At 55.3% G+C, this 16,978-nt stretch overlaps 1 protein-coding gene across 1 annotated transcript; it reads right to left on the bottom strand.

Moving 5' to 3' along the window:
* Positions 1 to 513: 513 nt before the first annotated feature.
* On the bottom strand, positions 514 to 9,597 carry EMILIN3 (elastin microfibril interfacer 3). Its single transcript, XM_063402248.1, has 4 exons — positions 9,258 to 9,597; positions 6,096 to 6,218; positions 2,910 to 3,157; positions 514 to 2,410 (listed from the first exon to the last, which is right to left on the bottom strand). The coding sequence occupies exons 1-4, from the start codon at positions 9,452 to 9,454 to the stop codon at positions 516 to 518; spliced, it is 2,463 nt and encodes an 820-aa protein (XP_063258318.1). The 5' UTR covers positions 9,455 to 9,597; the 3' UTR covers positions 514 to 515.
* Positions 9,598 to 16,978: the final 7,381 nt, after the last annotated feature.

Genomic DNA, 16,978 nt, shown 5'->3' with positions numbered 1-16,978 from the left:
CACAGGGACGTGTGACTACGTGTGTTCTTTGAAATCTACAGTTCCTGTGGTGCGTTTTGTTCCCTGCAAGGAGCCCTGGCTCTGCTCAGTCTCTGGATTAAGATGCAGGTGGTCTTTAGGTCGGAGAAACTATTCCTCAGCTGATAACTACAGGGTTTTATTCTTCAAGAAATCATAAATCCACAAAAATAAAATTTTAAAAAATGTTCCTGCCTCCAGCTTACTCTTGAGTTGTCCTTCTGGGGTCAAGAGCCCAGGAGCCAAAGCAACACCAGGTCAGGACCTGCTGCACCAGGCTCAGGACAGTTGCTGAGCCTCAGGAGGGGAGTACCAGCACAGTGGAATTAAAGAGAAGTGGGGCCAACAAGATCAGGGAAAAAAAAAAAAAAAAGTAGCAGCTTTTCATAAAAAAAGTTATCCCAAGAGCTCTTGTCACATTGGAGCGAGTCTGTGTGATATAATTTAATCCTGTCCTTCACAGAGGGAGATGGAAGACACATGGCATGGCAGTGTGGCTAATGCTGCCTCCTCTCTGCCTTCTCCTCCAAGTGCCCGACCTGTTCTGCCAGCTCAGAGACCTTGGCTTGGCAGTCAAGCAAGTTGTCCTTCAGTCCTGTTATTTCCTGAGAGTGGGCAGCCAGTGTCCCGTTCATGTGGTCCATGTAGTCCCACAGACTGCCCGTGTGTTTCTCCAGTTCCTCCCTGATGTTGTCCAGGCTGCCGGGGATGGCCCCCAGCCTGCCACAGGCGCTCTCCACCCGCGCCACCCGCTGGTCGAAGAGAGAGACCTCCTGCTGCAGGCCGTGGGCCACGCTCTTGCAGGAGCTCAGGTCGCTGACAATCCTGGCTTTGAGTCGCTCCAGGTCTCCCTTGAGGTTCAGGACACGGCGGTTGCTGAAGAAAAGCTGTGAGCCGTGGTCGTTGACTTTCTCCTGGATGGAGTGGACCTCATCCTCAATCTTCCGCTCGTGCTCATCTAGGGAGGAGTTGACGTGCGTCACGGTGTCTGAGTACTGGGACACGGAGTCCTTGAGCCCTGTCAGAGACTTGCTCACGGTGTTCAGGTTGATCTTTAGCAAGGTGATCTCCCCTTGCAAAGCCCCCGATGCTTCCTCCTCAATTCTCCTCTGGATCTCCAGGATGGTGGCGTTCAGCTTGCGCAGGAGGTCGTAATTGCTGTCCATCCGCAGCAGCAGGTCCTGGTTCTTGTTCTGGCAATCCTCAATCTCCGTCCGAAAGGTCTCCACATCTTTGGAGGCAGAGGTACAGCCCAGAGAGCAGGTGGTCTCCAGCGTGATGAGGCGATTCTGCAATGCCTCCAGTGTCTCATCTGTCCTTTTCCTCATGCTGGCAAGCTCCCCTTCCAGCACAGGCACCACTGCTCCGTCCATGCCCATGGGAGAACTGACATTGTTCAGCTCCCCCACAATGGTCATGAACCTGTCCTCCAGGGTCTGCATTTTGTCTTCAAAGGCAGTCCTCATGCCATCCACCTCTGCCACCACCGTGCCTTTCATGCTGTCCTCTATACCAGAGCAGCAGCTCCCCGTTTCTCTCTCTGTTGCATTGAGTCTGGCTTCCAGGTCCTCAAAGCGCCCTTCAAAGAGGTTCCCTAGGGTGACAGTGGAGATTTCTCCATCCAGGCGTGAGTGCAGGTTCTTCTGGGACTCAGAGATGCTGTGAAGGCCTTTCTCAAGGATGTTCATGCGATCGGTGAGGTAGTCCAGGTTGCTGCAGCAGCTTTCCACCACCGTCAGCCCTTGGATCTGGGTCTCCAGCTGAGAGATCTCTTTCTTGATCTCCAGCTCCTTCCCATCCAGCGTCTGCTGCAGCCGCAGGTTGGCAGCTTTCTCCTCCTCACACTGCTGCCGCACCTCTTGGAGGCGGAAATCACACGTGGTCTGGATCTTGCCCAGCTTCTTCTCGAAGCCATCGAGCAGCTCTCCACGCAGGTTGCTCAGCCTCGTGTCCACATACTCCTCCAGCAGGTCGATGGAGGTGAGGGGCGAGGGCCGGGCGGATTCCAGCAGGTGCTTGATGTGCCCGTCGTGGTCCAGGACCATGCCCTGAACCTCGTGCAGCAGATCCGCCTTGGTTTTCAGCACATCGCTCACCTCTGTCACTTTGGTCAGGATCTCCCCCACGGGAGGGTAGGTGGCCACGTCAGCTTTGTCTGCCACATCCACTAGGCCGTCAGGAATGATGCCGAAGCCCACGGAGGAGTCTGGCGTGCCCGGGCTGTTCATCAGGGAGCCGATCATCTTGGTGGTGTCCTCCTGGATGGCCAGGCGCAGGCGGTCCCCCAGCCCACTCACCATGGTGTGCAGGCTGTCGTAGGACTGGGAAAGGCGCCTCACCTCCTCCTCCAGACGATCCAGGCGGTCCCCAAAGAGGCCCGGCAGCTTCCTGCCTGCACAGGGAAAGAAATAGAGAGGGCACAGTGAGGGCTGGTGCTCCTCTAAGTTCCCTTTAGTCCTTTCCCATAATAACCTTGTGTTCTGACCTCTGTTATTTCAGCAAAATCTCAGCCCACATCTCTCCTTAAGCTATCAAGAAACCCTCTTTCCTCTTGGGATCCAGTCTTCTGTTCCCAAGTTCAACAGCAGATGATGATAACAGCCTGGGAGAGCTTAATCTAGAGACGCATCCTATCATCCCCATAATTAATGGAAAAATGCTCTTAATCAATGAGGAAAGGCAATTTTAAAGCTGCATGTTTTGAAAGAAACAAGATTTAAAAAGCAAGTGGTCCTCAAAGCAATCAAATGTCAGGTCTCTGACAGAAAACATATCACCCACTGAATTTTTGCCAGGTTCATACTCTGTGCTGCAACAGAGAGAACTTGGAGGTTTGAGTGCATGACAATGGTGTGGCGACCTGGGGACATGAAGCAGGAACAAGCTCTTACCATATTGATTCTTCTTTGGTCCTGGAAACAAGTCAGGGTGGCTTTTGGGATAGGGAGGAAGTCTGGGCATGGGAAACATCTTTTGCCCGGGAGGCATTTTAGGGCTGGGATGCTGGGGCAGAAGGCCAGGCTGGTCTGTGGGGCTGTCATGGCACCCTTCTCCCATGAAGCCTGGGCAGCACCTCCACGACAGCTCGGTCACTGTTTTGTATCCAATCTTGTATTTGGGCCTGAAGAAGGTGCGGTACCTGTCCAGGAGAGGGGAGGGAGAGAGAAGACAGGTTAGAGAAGCAACCTCAACATCAGGCAATAGAGCAGGGTCATGGTCCTGTTGGATGTGGGAGATCTGGGCACATGGGAAAGCCTGGCTGAAACCCTTGTGCTGCACCTGCAGAACATGGCCCTTCTTCTCCAAGAGCTCTTGCTGCAGCATAGCTCAGTGTAGCATTACAGTGGGGTTTTGGTCGAGTATTTTTTAACCTGGGACACTGTGTTGATTTAGAATTGCAGCTCTAAGTGTATTGCTGCAGTTCCTGGTCTGATAGGTGACCACTGCTACAGATGCCACACTGTTCTAGCCAGCAGAGCACAAGATGAAATGATGGAACTGATTTCAAAAGCCCTGCAAGCTCACATCACTTCCAAGAGGGAAGTGGCCTGCTTGTAAAAGTGGTTGGCACTTTGAATTGACCTACAGAATTTCCTAGTGGGATCAAAAAAAATCCTCTTCTCAACTGTAATCCTGTCTGGAAACCCTCCTGAGGGCTGAAATACCTTTGGAAAGGTGTTTTCTCTCTGTGTGGAGAGCATCAGTTTGCTGGGAAGCCTAAAGGGGCTTGGGCTGGCCTGGTGAGGGTCTCCAGGGTGATGCTGTGATGTGCACAGAGAGATGCTCCTTACACTGCCTCCTGCCCCAGCTGGGATACCCTGGAAGTGTCTCCAGTGTGGATTTGGGTACTACAGCATTGATCCTCCCATACCCAGTACATCAAGTGCAAGCCCACCCCACACCTTCCCCCTCTGCTCTCACTCTGGATGGGGTCCCACCAGCCAAGGGGGAGAATTCAGCTGTTCCCTGCTTCTCCATGGCACCTCCCTGTGAGGCAGCAGTGATGGGACAGGACCCTGCTGTCTCCTGTGTTCCCCCACCAGCTGAGCTGAGCTGTACAGGGCTGAACACAGCACTTTTCTCACCACCTCTAAATACCAGTGCTTTGAGCCTGCCTTTTGGAAATTTCCAATCTGAATGTACCAGGGCCTGAACATCCTGCAGTTTGCTGTTTTGTAACAACACACACAATCAGCCTCTGGTTCCTCTCCAGTGTGTTCAGCAGAAGGTCTTGGAGGACCAGCAGAGCCATCCATGCTGCAGAGGGGCTGCAGCAGGCACTTATCCATCGGTCAGGGCAGCACACGGGGCTGATTCCCTGCCAGCCATGTCCTTGTCTGAATCCAGCGTCTCCAGCCCAGGCTGCAGCCCCTGGCAGTGCTGCTTCCACACGATTCCCAGGGAGATCCAGCCACCTCCATACACACCACAGGGCAGGGGAATAAACCAAACCCAAATCCTCTGCTCCTTGAATCTCTTCAAAATCTCTCAACATCAATTTCCCAAAGGGACAGTTTCAAAACAAGCTCTTCTTGTAACTCCTCTTCACAGACTCTGCTGAGCTTCAATGATCTTTCCTTCTGTTGTAGTGTGTAGAAACCTGCCTGGATGTACCACAGGAGATTGCTGCTCCAACCACTGTCAGGGGGTGAAGAAAGGAGGAGGAGGCATCCAAAAGGCAGAGCAGCTTCTCTGTGTCATCCCAGCACCTTCTCTGTGACATCCCAGCCTCTGCAGAGGAGCTCAAAGGTTTGAGCACCTCCAGATCTTCAAGCACCTCCAAATCTTTCTATCTCTGTTCCAAACAGCAGCAAGGGGAAGTGTTTGCAGCCAGCTGAACAAACATTAGCTGATGGCCCCAGCACATGGAAAACCCATGTCTTCCTTTTGTCCATGGATGCATCATCTGAGGCTCTGCAGCAAATTTGGCTGTGGGTCCATCTGCCCTCAGCAAACACCCTGGTTTCACCCTGGTTTTGTTTGAAGGAGACAAACAGAGGAGATAAACAGGACATTGTGGAGATGGGAGAGGTTTTGGAGATCTCCTCCATGGGTACCAGCAGCTGCAGGATGTCCTGAAGTCCCCAGTGCTGCTAAAACTCTTGTGATGGAAAGGACAAGTGAGTGAGTGGATCTGGCTGCCCGTCTCTGCCAGCAGAGGATGCCAGTAGAGCCCACGGCACCACCAACACACGGAGAGTCCCAGCCAGCTGCCACAGGATGAGTACCAGGCTCTGACAAAAACTTCTCTCATCCCAGTTTTCCTCTGTGCTCAGCTCTGCTCCACTCCTCAAGCCTGGGGAGGATGCAGAACAGCTTTTCTGCATGGAGCAGCATCCCTGGAGGGTGGTGAAGCACAAAGCCCCAGTGTCTGCCCTGCACCACAGCGGCTCCAGCTGTGGCACAGTAAAGTGTTTCCCTCCAGCACTGACGAGGTGGCAAAGACTTTGCAAATGTTTTCCTGGAAGCACTGAGCCATCCCAGCCACAGGCTCTATTTCCTCATCCTCTCAGACAGGTTCTCCCTGAGCTGCCATCATTCTGCCACATTGCAGGTCTGGGACAAACTGCTGTCCTACACACATGCACAGCACCTCCCCCTTCCCATGATTTCCAGATTTATTTCTGAATCATAGAATACCCTGAGTGTGAAGGGACCCATAAGGATCATTGTGCCCAGCAACTGCACAGAACACCCCCAAAAATCCCAGCATGGGCCTGAGAGCACTGTCCAAATGCTTCTTCAACTCTGTCAGGCTTAGTGCTGTGGTCAGCTTCCCCAGGGAGCCTTTTCCAGTGCTCATCTGGGTGAAAACCTTTTCCTGATATCCAATCTAAACCTCCCCTGCCAGTTTCTGAGGAGGGATAGAGCTCCCTCTCCCTCCTGACAGATCCCTCCTTGCCTCCTGCCAACACTACTGCCCTGCCACTCTCTGCCATGTCCAGGAAAAGTCCTTCAGCCCCCCTCACTGCCCTCTGGAAAGTGGGGCTTATGGTCAGAAGGGTGGCACAGGGTCTCAGTCGAGAAAGGTCTCTGGGAGGGGAAGGGAGCCATGCCCCAGTGCCCCCCATACTCACAGCACTTTCCCTGGGCACTTGGGTCCCCAGCTGCACTTGTGGTACTCGGCTTTGACGTAGCTCTCAGCCCCATCCTGCAGCGTGCATGTCACGTTGCGCTGCACCACGTAGGCACAGAAGCTCCTGGGGGAAACACAGGAGACACTGTCACCCCCTGCCCAGCAGACAGCAGTGCCTGCACTGCCAGACACTGCCAGGGCTGGGGGGCAGGAGCTGGAAGGAGCCCCCCAGCTTGGGCAGCTGCTGGGGAGGATCATCACAACCATGCTGCAGGAGCGTGGTTCCTGTCACAGTCACAGCCACGTTGTCACCAGTGCTGGTGGAGTCCCCAGTGCTGGACTGTGCTTGGCACAGCATGGACTGTGTGGTGAGACAGGCTGTGAGGACAATCAGAATCCCAGCAGCAGCAGTTGTAAGAATAACATCCAGAAATAGCTCCAGCAGTGCCTGGCAGGGGTGATCTGTCCTGCTGCAGCTCCTGGAGTGCTACCAGTGCAGGGGCCAACCCAAAAGCCGTCAGCCCTTGCTGTGGGTGCTGCCACTGACTAGGCACAGAGAGGAGATGCTGTTCTGTAGGGCTGTAGCATCGTGGGTCCCTCCATCACGGAGGCAGGGACACAGAGCAGATCTGTGATGGAGGCTGGAAACCCCTTCGGATCTCTAGGATTAGTAGAGAGCCTCTTCCCTCCTGCCACCTGCCTGCAGCTGGGTGCCACAGGTACCAGTCAGCTTTCCTGAGCCAAGCAGCAAAGGCAGGCGCTGAGGATTAGCTGGCTGGGAGGAAGGCAGTGTTTGGGAAGGATGCAGGACTGCTGGTAGGACAGATGGAAGCCAAGGCTGTTTCAGCTGAAGGCAGGGCTGCCGGCAGGAGCAGATGGACTTGGTCCACAGGGGCAGAGACAGCAGGGATGTGTGGTGAGGCAGGGATTAAGGACAGGGGGATGTGGCAGACGGCAGAGCGGGAGGAGAGGAGAGCACAGGCCCACGGTGCAGAGCAGAGCTGAGGCAGGAGGTCAGCGGGATGGAGCAGATGGGCCAGCGCAAGCTGCAGGTGCAGAGAGGTGCTCAGTGAGGCGGGAGGACGTGGCTTCCCCTGTGCCAGCTGGGGGCTTGGTATGGATGGGTAGGGAATGTATTTGTCTTCACCTGTTTGCCATCAGTGCTTGTCCCTCCATCGATCTTTCCCCACTCAGGGTGAGCCAAAGTCCTGCTGCTCTGGCCCCTGGGAGTGACATGGTGGGGGCTGGGGGAGGGCTGTGCACACTCACCCTGTGCATGCACACACACACACACACACACACACACTCTAAGAGGAAGCACCAGAGCCCTTCTTACCAAACCCTTCCACTTCATCCTGACAGTCACAGTCCCTTTCCTCTGCCTCCACCTGCCAGAGGTGTCTCAACACGGCAAGCCCATGAGAGCTGGGCTGAGGCCCTGCAGCTCGTTCCTGTGCTCAGCCCTGAGGCTGTTCTCCACAGGCCATCTGACGGCCATGCCAGGGAACTCTGACTGCATCCCAGCCTGTGAGCAGGGAGCTGAGCTGCTGCAACCCCAGCTGCCTCCCCGTGCCCCCATTCAGAGGTCCTGAGCAGGCTACACGATCTCCAACAGCCCACCCGGGGCAGCAGCTCTCTCCATGAAGCAGCAAGGTGTGAGCAGGGTCATCCTCCCTCCAAGCCTCTCTCTGCTCTCTTCCAGCAGGGATCCCCTGATCCCACACCCCAGCACATCCCATTTGCTCCTCCCAGGAGCTGCACATCCATCCCAGCCCCTCCCCAAGGACTCCCTCTGATCCCCTGGGATGGGCACACAGCTCCCATTTGTGACTGGCATTTCCAGCCAGACCTGAGCAGCTCTGTCCTGGCAAGGGGCTGCCAGGCTCAGAGCATGAGCAGGCCCTGTGCTGCTCCTTGTTCCTGCTCCAGTCATTCATCCATGCACAGGACCACAGGAGAGGGAAGGCCAGCCACTTCTCTTAGCTGGAGGCAAGGGAGCTCCTGTGTGTGTGTGTGGAAACTTAGGATCACCATCTATCCATAAATCCAGGACCTGCTTACAAACACACCACCAAGTGCCTCTAGGTTAGCTAGCAGCCAACGCAGGCAGATCTACCAGCCACTACTAATAAACACTGCCTCTCTGTGAGTGCTCAGGTTAGTGTGACTCTGGCTCACTCTCCTTCCCAGAACCCCTTCCCTTCTCACACACCTGTGGCAAGCAGTTTTATAGTTCCAGCCTGATGTTTTTAGAGTGAGCAGCTGGAAAACGTTATAGGTTTTTGAAAGCTCTCACTGGCACTGCCAGTATTGTTTGTCCCGAGTGTTACTTTATTCATTTCAGCTTGTTCATGACCCCACATCCTCCCTCTTTCAAAGGAGTCCGGCAGAAACTGCTCTAGCAAACAGGCGGAGAGGGAAGCAACACCCCCCTCTCCGCCCCCAATGTAACAGCTCTTATGCAACTAAAAGGAAAAAGTCTACAGTATGTGTAAAACCCACATTCCTCACTGCCTGAGCTTTCCAGGTTTCTTGAAAACTTATTTAAACTCCAGCACGTATGTATTTTACAATCAAATTCCCTCCAAACCAACCTGTTTTCACACGTAGGTCTGTGCTGCCATCCTCCCTTCCCGCACATCATTACCCCCTGCCCCCCGTGCCCATGTCAGGGCAGGTACATGCACCTACCTACCCCAAAAACCGCACACGGGCACCCCCATCGCCACCTCCGCCAGCCCGGTCCCGCAGCACACGTGTCCCCACCGCACGCAGCCCTTTCCCTCTTGGAAATACAACTCCCGGACCCTCCTCTAGATGGAGGGGGGCACCGAGACACACGGGCAGAGCTGCGCTGCCGCCAGCCATTGCTCAGTACCTGAGACATGGAGCAAGGGATGCCCGCGGCAGGTACCCGGGACTCCTGCCCAGCCAGGGGTGCCACCGGGGAGCCTTGCGGAAGATGCCCAAGGCTCTGGGTATCCGCGGCGGTATCCCCGTCCCCGGGGATGCTGCCGCAGAGCCCCGACGCGCGGCCGGTGCCCGGTGGCCGCGGTCCGTTCCCGGTAAGGGATGCCCGACGGAGACCCGGCTCGGTGCCCGGGGGCGGCGGCTCCCGGAGCCCTTCCGAGGAGTTGCGCGGCCGCGGCCGGGGGTCGCTTACTTGTGCTTGCCCACGGGCTTGCCGGGGCCGAGCTGCGGGCTGGAGCCGGCCGTGTAGAGGCTGTACCTGCCGCCGTAGGGCAGGGGGGCGGCGGGGGGGTAGAAGGCACCCTTGGCGTCGGCGAGGGCCAGCAGCGTCCCCAGGGAGAGGCAGGCGAGCAGCGCTCCGCGGCGGCGCAGCGCCCGCGCCCGCCGCATTGTCCCGGCCGGCGGCGGCGGAGCGGGACGGGATGGGACGGGGCGGCCGCCGGGACAGCGCTGCGGAGGGGACCGGAGCGCCGCCAGCTGAGCCCTGCCCGGCCCCTGCCCTGCCTGTCCCTGTCCTTGTCCCTGTCCCTGCCCGGCGGCACACGCCGCTCCGCCGCCCACCCGGCCCCTTTTGTACGGCGGCGGCGGGGGCGGGCCGCGCTCCTCCTCCCGCCCTCCCACCGCCGCCGACCCCGGCCCCGCGGGCAGGGAGACAAAGCGAAGCCCCCCAGCCCATTCTTCTCCCGTTCAGCCCCCGCCAGCGGTGCTGCAGCCCCCGGGGGAGCCCCGGGAGGAGCGCGCTGCCGACCCCGGCGGGGGCTGCAGGGGCTCGCACCCTCTCCCGGCCCCGGCCTCTCCTCTCCCCTTCTCCCGATGCCCCATCCCTTTGGCCCCGCGGGGCAGCAGGTGCAGCGGGGATCTGGAGCCCTCTGGCTTCTGGTTCTCCCCCAGTCCCCAGCTCTGCCCCTCTTCATCCCGGAGCACAAGAGAGAAAAAGGCTGAAGGCGACCCTAGCTCTGCCCCCGAGGATATCTGTGCTGCTGGAGTTTGGCAGCTGTCAATCATACGAGGCACCAGCCTGGGGCCTCGAGCATCCCTCAGCGAGCCCAGTACCTGCAGGAAGGAGGAAAGGGAAGTGGTGCTATTTTGGAACCCTCCCCAGGCTCCAGGAGAGAGGGGGAAATCCCTCACCCTTCCCTGCAGACCCCTGGATCTCCCATAGCCAAGCACATTTCCTCTTTCATGGCTCTGGAAGGCATGTTTGTGTCTCCTTGCCATCCTGCCCTGCAGAGATCCCTGCAAACCTGCACCCCGATGCCCCCACCCAGAGGTGCACCCTGAGCGCCCTGCCCTGCCCTGCCCAGGCTCCACACCATTAACCACAGCGCTTCAAGGCCCTTTGTGTGAGCCACGGCTGTAAGGTAGGGGGGGAAGGAGCCCCACCTGGGGTACTGGGCATTTTGGGAGGGGGTAACATCCCCCGTGCTACCCAGTGGAGGTCATATTGAAGCCCTGCAGAGGTGAAGCTATGCCAGGGAACAGGAAATTTTGTGACGTGTGCAGAGTGTTACACCCTTGGGCATCCCACCAAAACCTCACCAGAGTTTTTTTGAGGAGACTCCTGTCTTGGCTGGCAGAAGCCAGCCTTAAGCCAGGGAAGCACCATGACAAGGTGTGCCATGCTTGTCCGAAACTCTTGGAGGAAAACATGAGGTGGCTACGAAAAGGTGGCTGGGTGAAATTCCAAATGAAGGAGTGAAACCTGCTGCTGGGGGAAGGAGGCATCAAGGCTTGGGCTGACACTGGCACATCAAAGCTTGGGCCGAGACTGAGATGGTAAGATACTGAGACAAAAAGCCTTTTTCAGTTAAAATGAGCCTTTGGCTCAGTCTGAGGTGAGTACAGAAACATTATCAGGAGAAGAAAAATCCATCAGAAGGCTGAGCTGGGAGAGGCAAGCTGGACAGACCAGGCAGAAAACCAAGAGGAGAGAACTCGAGCACTGAAGCAGTGCATCCTCTCTGCTCAAGCTGCTGCAGGGTGTTGCTGAGCTGCTGTGTGCCTGTCAGGCTGCACCCCAGAGGTGCTGCAGCGTGGTTTGGACGTGGTATGTTTGGCAGCACATGAAGCAATCCTCATCCAGCTGGTGCATTGAATTGTTCCGCTCCGCTGGGATGCTGCAGGAGGGACGGTCCATAAGCAACTCTGTAAAAACAAACAACACTGACCGAGCCTGCCTGGTTTAATGCTGGATGCCAAAGTGGAGAACGAAGCTTGAGCAGAGCCTTAATTTTTTTTCCCTGTGCGCAGGGAGTGTGAGCCAGTTCTAATAACAGCATGCTGCACGTGTGTGTCTGAGGCCTCCGGAAAAAAACATCTGGTGTTGCACGGTTTCAGAGAGAGCCCTTGGCCCCAGCCTTTGAGCCTGTGCTGTGCTGAGTGGGTACAACGGGGCTGAGTGAAAAGTGCTCGTTCATTCTCATCAGCTTGGCTGGGAAAGGGAAAGAGCCATTGCTCTTGGGTGGGTGTGTCTGTCTGTCTGTCACTGCTGTCCAAACCCACCTTTGTGGCACCAGGTCCCTTTCTGCCAGATTTCAGACTGAGACAGGATCCTCAGAGAGACTGAATCTCATTTTCTTATTCTATTGTCTAATTGTTTATGAAAAGAGACATCTGAGTAGGCAAGAGAACGCCAAACTTAGGTCCCAACTGAGGAAATGGATTTTTCATCAACTCTTTTGCAAGACATCAAGGAATCCATACTAGAGAGAGCCATTATGGGTGCCCCAAACCATGGAGAAAACTCTCATGTGCCTTATTAGCAGTGAGCTAATTCAGCCATGACACACAGAGGAGCAGGAAACTGTGATTTGTGAAGTTGCTCTTATCAGGGAGCAGCTCAGGTTGAACTCTTTGGTGCTCATCTGTGCTTCTGCCAGTTCCTGCCACACTGCAAGCCCTGGCCAGGCACAGGAGGATGCCTCTGAAGAGCCTGGCATGGCAACCTGGCTTTGGAGAGGTCTCATGTGGAGAAAAATCAGGAGACTCCTTCCTCCCAGGGCATCCTCCCAACATGGGCATGTCCCAGGGCTGATAGGGAAGATGCCAAGCCCCACGTCCCAGAGCTGTGAAGCACATGCTGAGCACTGAGCTCTCCAGCAGGATGGGTGGGTTTTGCCACACTCAGCTGCTGCCAAAAGGCTCTGCAGAGCTGCTCTCTGGTCAGGGAGCACCAGCTCTTGGTGCTTCCCAGAGGAAAGGTCTGCTTTCTCCCCTGGCTTCACCTGGAGAGTAAAGGGGATCAGATCAGAGCTGCTGCTCAAATCTGGATGCTGGAAAACCCCTACCCACGGGGGTGCCTAACCAGTGTCCATCAGTGATTCCACATAAGCACATCCCACAATGGCTCACCACGTGCCTAAGGAGTTTCTTTCTCCACTTGGACTGCAGGAGCTGAATATTTTGGTTCCAGCTCTTCACTCCTGCACAGCTATGCCCCAAGCCAGTCCAGAAATGAACAGGTAGAAGTTTTTCCCTACCAAAGATCCAGCAGATGACATTATGCAGGACACAGGAGGCACCCAGAAACAGGAGCTGAGCAGGAAGAGATGAGAGCAAGAGCAGAGGCACTGCAGGCAGCTACTCCCCTGCTCCAGCTCCTGGGGAGGGCTGGGGGAACCCCCACGAGGCTAATTTCACCAGCCAGTGACACCAAACAGTGACCTCTTCTGCTTCCCATGCTGTTTAATTAACACTTGCATGGCCTCATCAGCTGAGTAATTGCCTCCCTTCATGGGTCAACAAGCCAGCAGCCCCTGACCTCCCATTCCCATCTGGGTGCGAGGTTTGGTGCCTGCACAGGGCGCCGTGGGTGTGTGCTCTTGTATCACCAGACCCACAGAGACAGCAAAAGTCATAGCACAGCCCAGGAACTCTGCAACTCAGCTTGATCTTGGCCAAGACCAGCCTTGCCCACCCTAATGCTGGGCTTTGAAATAAGTACCACTGGTGGAAAACCTCTCACCATGCTGGGCAATAAGAGAGGAGTTGCTCTCTCTGTTGCCACGGGATAGGAACAGATTGCAGCAAGGGAAATTTAAGTTGAATATTAATAATAAAATGGTATCTGCTAGTAAAAATAATATAGCCCTGGAGGAGACTGTATTGAGCCATCTGGAGGTTTTAAAGAAAAGGTTAGATTAAAAAAAACCTGTCAGGACCAATTTGGGGTAGGGAAATGGATTGGATGGCTTCCCAAGAGCTCTCCCAGCCTGAGTTTTTCCAAGTACAAATTCATTTCCCAAAGTGGCAAGGCAAGAGAGCAGCTCTATTTAGAGGCAGAGTTTCTCCCTAGTGATTCCCACTGGATCAAAGGCATTCCTTGAATTGGCACTCACAGAGGCTTTTTCCCTTGGCAGCGGGTCTGTGTCTGTGTGAGAGAGGGAACCCTCTGGACAGCCTGGATTTCCCAGGTGCACATCCATCAGGACCCACTCAGGGCTCATTCTCCCATGTCACAATCCCTGGGAAGATCCCACAGCTATCCCACACTGCTTCCCCAGCCCCTGGGAGGGATGGGGACAATGTGTTGTCCAAACTGTCAGGCAGGATGCATGTCCCAAACACCACAGCAGTGCAGTGGGATGGCAGTTCCAGGAGAACAGTGGTAGTTCTGCAGTTGCTCCATTTCCCAGCTAAAACTGAGCTCAAGGAAGTCCACCATGCTCGTGATTCAGCTGCAGGACTGGAAGCTCTTTCTGGCTCCCAGCAAATGCTTCTGCCACATCCCTGCTCCGTGCTGGGCATGGACCACTTCTGCCATTGGTCTCAACGGGAAGGGGATGCAGGGGTGCAGGCAGGAGCCATCCCTGCTTCATCAGAAACCCAGGCAAGGTCTCAACATTTGCCTTGTTTGGAGGTTGCCAAGGTTTTGTTCTGAGCTAGCCCCTGGCCCCAGCCCCAGGGGTGTGATTGCAGTGTGTCCCCCAAACTATGGGGTGGGGGCACCTGGGCTTGCCTAGGCTCTGGAGGAAGCTGCGGCCGGGGGCTGAGAACAAAATCCCTTTCTTCGTGGGAAAGTGGAGTGACTTGAAGTGGTCAGACAGCCTTATCTCTGGGTTTGAAAGCCACACGCTGATCATTTGTCAAGATTAGCGTGTGCGGTGGAAGGGATGGAGCTGTTCCAAATCCGTGCTCACATCTCTTCCCTAGGCTCACGGCCATTCATAAAAATGCCAGAGCAGCAGCGGCGGCGGCAGCACATACTGGGGTTGTGGTTTGGGGAGGACTAGGAGGGGTCAACCGCAGGTTATACAAGCTCTGAGCAGGGAAAAGAATACACAGGTTGCTTTATTTATATACCCATTAGTGTCTTTCCTTCAGGGAAATGTGCAGTGAGACTGGCAGTGGGAGATTCAGCAAGGATGAGGGGCAGGCAGGAGCCAGTGTGCTTAAAACTTTTCCAGTTATGCCAGGACTCCAAGGATGAGAACATTAACAGGCAACAGGCTTGGAGATGGAGCAGGAGCAGTCCCAGGATTCAGCAGCACACAGGTCAGGATGGAGAGGATGAAGACTGAGGAAAGGAGGAGATGACACCCTCCCAGTAAAGGCCAGCATGCTGATGGCGGGGCACTGGGGACCTGTGGTGGTGGGGTAGCTGGCCCTGTGAGCCCCAAGGAGGAGCAGCCCTGATCTCAGCTGAGCAGGAGTCTGGGAATGCTATAAAAGGCTGGTGCCCAGGGCTAGGGAGGAATAGGGGCTTTGTTTCCCAGGGAATCCAGGATATGAGAGAAAAGGTTGTGCTGTGGACAGGTCAAGATCTGGGAGGGATCCCTAGGGCAAGAAAAAAGTTAGTCAGCTCCTGCCTACCTGAAAGGATATCCCTGAAGCCAAAGGAAAGTGGTAGGAGAGGAAAATGCCTTCAGAGTGTGGGCCTGAGGCTGTGTCAGCACAGAGCAGTGCTGGCAGGAGCAGCACTGAAGCCACAGGCCCTGAGGGGAGGTACTGGTGCAGCTGGGGAGCTCTGGCAGGAGGGGTCCTTTGCATGGTGATTCCTGTCCATCCTGGCTTTGCTGGAGGGGACTCTGGCAGCAGGTCATGGGCTTGTTTAGCCTGGCTGAGACCATGGGGGCCCCTGCAATGTCCTCACAGAGGATCAGCCATGAGAAGAGGTGTCTGAGATGCCAGTCGCAGGGATCTGGGAGAGGGGCTTGGTGCCAGCTCATCCCCAGCAGCAGCACATTATCCTACAGACTGCTGTCTGCAGGGCCTGAGGGGCCCTGGCTTTGGGGAATTGCATGGCTTCAGGGCTCCTGTGTCCATGTCCTTCTCTAGGGACTGTCCCTGGGGCAAGAAACAGTTTCACTGCTTTTGGTTTAAAGAAAAGCCCCAGAACTGTTTAGATGATCTTTAAGGTGCCTTCCAAACCAGCTGATATGTTTGATTGCTCCTCCATGGCTCAGGCTGGCCCTTTGCAGAGCTGTGCCTTTGGATTTTAGGAAGATCCTTGTTCTTCCTTGGCTGTATGTCCAGCTGAGTCACCTTTCACCAGCTGCCTCTCCTGGGAACAGGATGATGGCAGCCACCCAGCAACTGAGTCATGAAACCTCTGCTCAGTGTCCTCACTGCTGCACACAGTGGAAGAAAAGCACCACGGGAACAGAAAGAAAATACTTTTCCTTTGAAATGTGGGGAATATTGAAGGACAATAATACAAACAACTTCCTAGGTGATTTTTTTTTTAAGTCACCCACGGGCACCCGGTTTATGCAGGCAAGGGAAGGACAGGAGGCCAGGTCTGCTGGGGTGAGTTCAGCAAGAGAGAGGGATATGAGGGACAGCTGTGGATACAGGTTTCTCTGTACATGTTGGGCCCACAGGGATGATGCCCAAGTGCAGAGGCTGCTGCAGGGCTCTGTGGTTTGTGCTCCTCCCCCGTCTCCTGCATTTTAGAGGCACAAACCACACAGAACTTCCTGGGATGCACCAACAGCCTGCTTGGATGAGGATTGTCCCAGTGGCAAATGAGTGTTTCTGTGGTGAATGATGGAGAGCAGCCCACCTGGGATAAATCATCCTGCACATCTGATTCTCTATTTTGTGCCTATTTTTGCCTAGCCATGGACATTTTGCCTGGAGATGGGGCCCTGGAACAGCAGGAAGTTTTCCCATACCTCAGGTCTGCTTTTTCTTGGCTGTGCTCATGACCTGCTTGTTCCAAGCCATGGGCAGCACGGCTCCCACATGTCCCCAAGCACTGGGTGACTCTGGATGTACCAAATGTGGGAACAGCTGGGCTGAAACACTGCCATCATCCACGTCACTTGAGGCAAGGGGATGAGTGGCAGCTATTTTTGGGTTCAAGGGGAGGCCCTTCATGTCCTGTTGCTGCAGCCAGCTCTGCCCCATCCTCTGAGGCAACACGGCAGGCACGCGGGTGAGATGAGAATGGCCATAAATAACAGGTGGTTATTTATGCACAGGGAAGAAAACGTAACTGATATCAGCTTGGGCTCCTTCCAGACCTGCTTGGAGCTCATGGCTGACACTTGGCTTCACCCTCTTCCCTTTGCAGGCAGCTGTTCCTGCAGGCCCTGCATCTGTGCTTGGCCTTGGGTGGTGTTTGCTGATCCTCTGTCTCACTGTACAGCAACGTGCACTCGCCAAGGTCCCACTGACCCATCACCAACAAAAGAGAAAAATAAAAAAAAAAGAGGAGGAGGAGGAGAACTTGATATCTTCTGCAAGTGAAATAGCTTGGGTTCAGTATTGGAGATTTTCCCGAGCTCTCAAGGAATTTCCTGATATTAGGAACCTGCCAAAATTTGGGATCTGCCTCGGTTGGGCTGTGCATATTTCCAGAGCACACGCTGTGGTGTTGTGTTTTAGGTTTCCACTCCTGTCTTTGCGAGGGCACGCTCTCTCTGAATGGGTCAGCTACAACAGAAAGGAAAGTCTCCCTCTGACAGGCTG

The sequence above is a fragment of the Prinia subflava genome, chromosome 8 (assembly GCF_021018805.1).
Source record: "Prinia subflava isolate CZ2003 ecotype Zambia chromosome 8, Cam_Psub_1.2, whole genome shotgun sequence".
Classification (NCBI taxonomy): domain Eukaryota; kingdom Metazoa; phylum Chordata; class Aves; order Passeriformes; family Cisticolidae; genus Prinia; species Prinia subflava.
This window is presented reverse-complemented; position numbering and strand designations above follow the sequence as displayed.

Bases quoted from the DNA above. Each gene is read 5' to 3' on its own strand.
- EMILIN3 (XM_063402248.1), bottom strand. From the start codon at position 9,454: ATGCGGCGGGCGCGGGCGCTGCGCCGCCGCGGAGCGCTGCTCGCCTGC. The intron at 6,219-9,257 runs GTAAGCGACCCC...TGTTTCCCCCAG, and splicing joins AAGCCCGTGGGCAAGCACAA to GAGCTTCTGTGCCTACGTGG. The intron at 2,411-2,909 runs GTAAGAGCTTGT...TTCCCTGTGCAG, and splicing joins ACCAAAGAAGAATCAATATG to GCAGGAAGCTGCCGGGCCTC.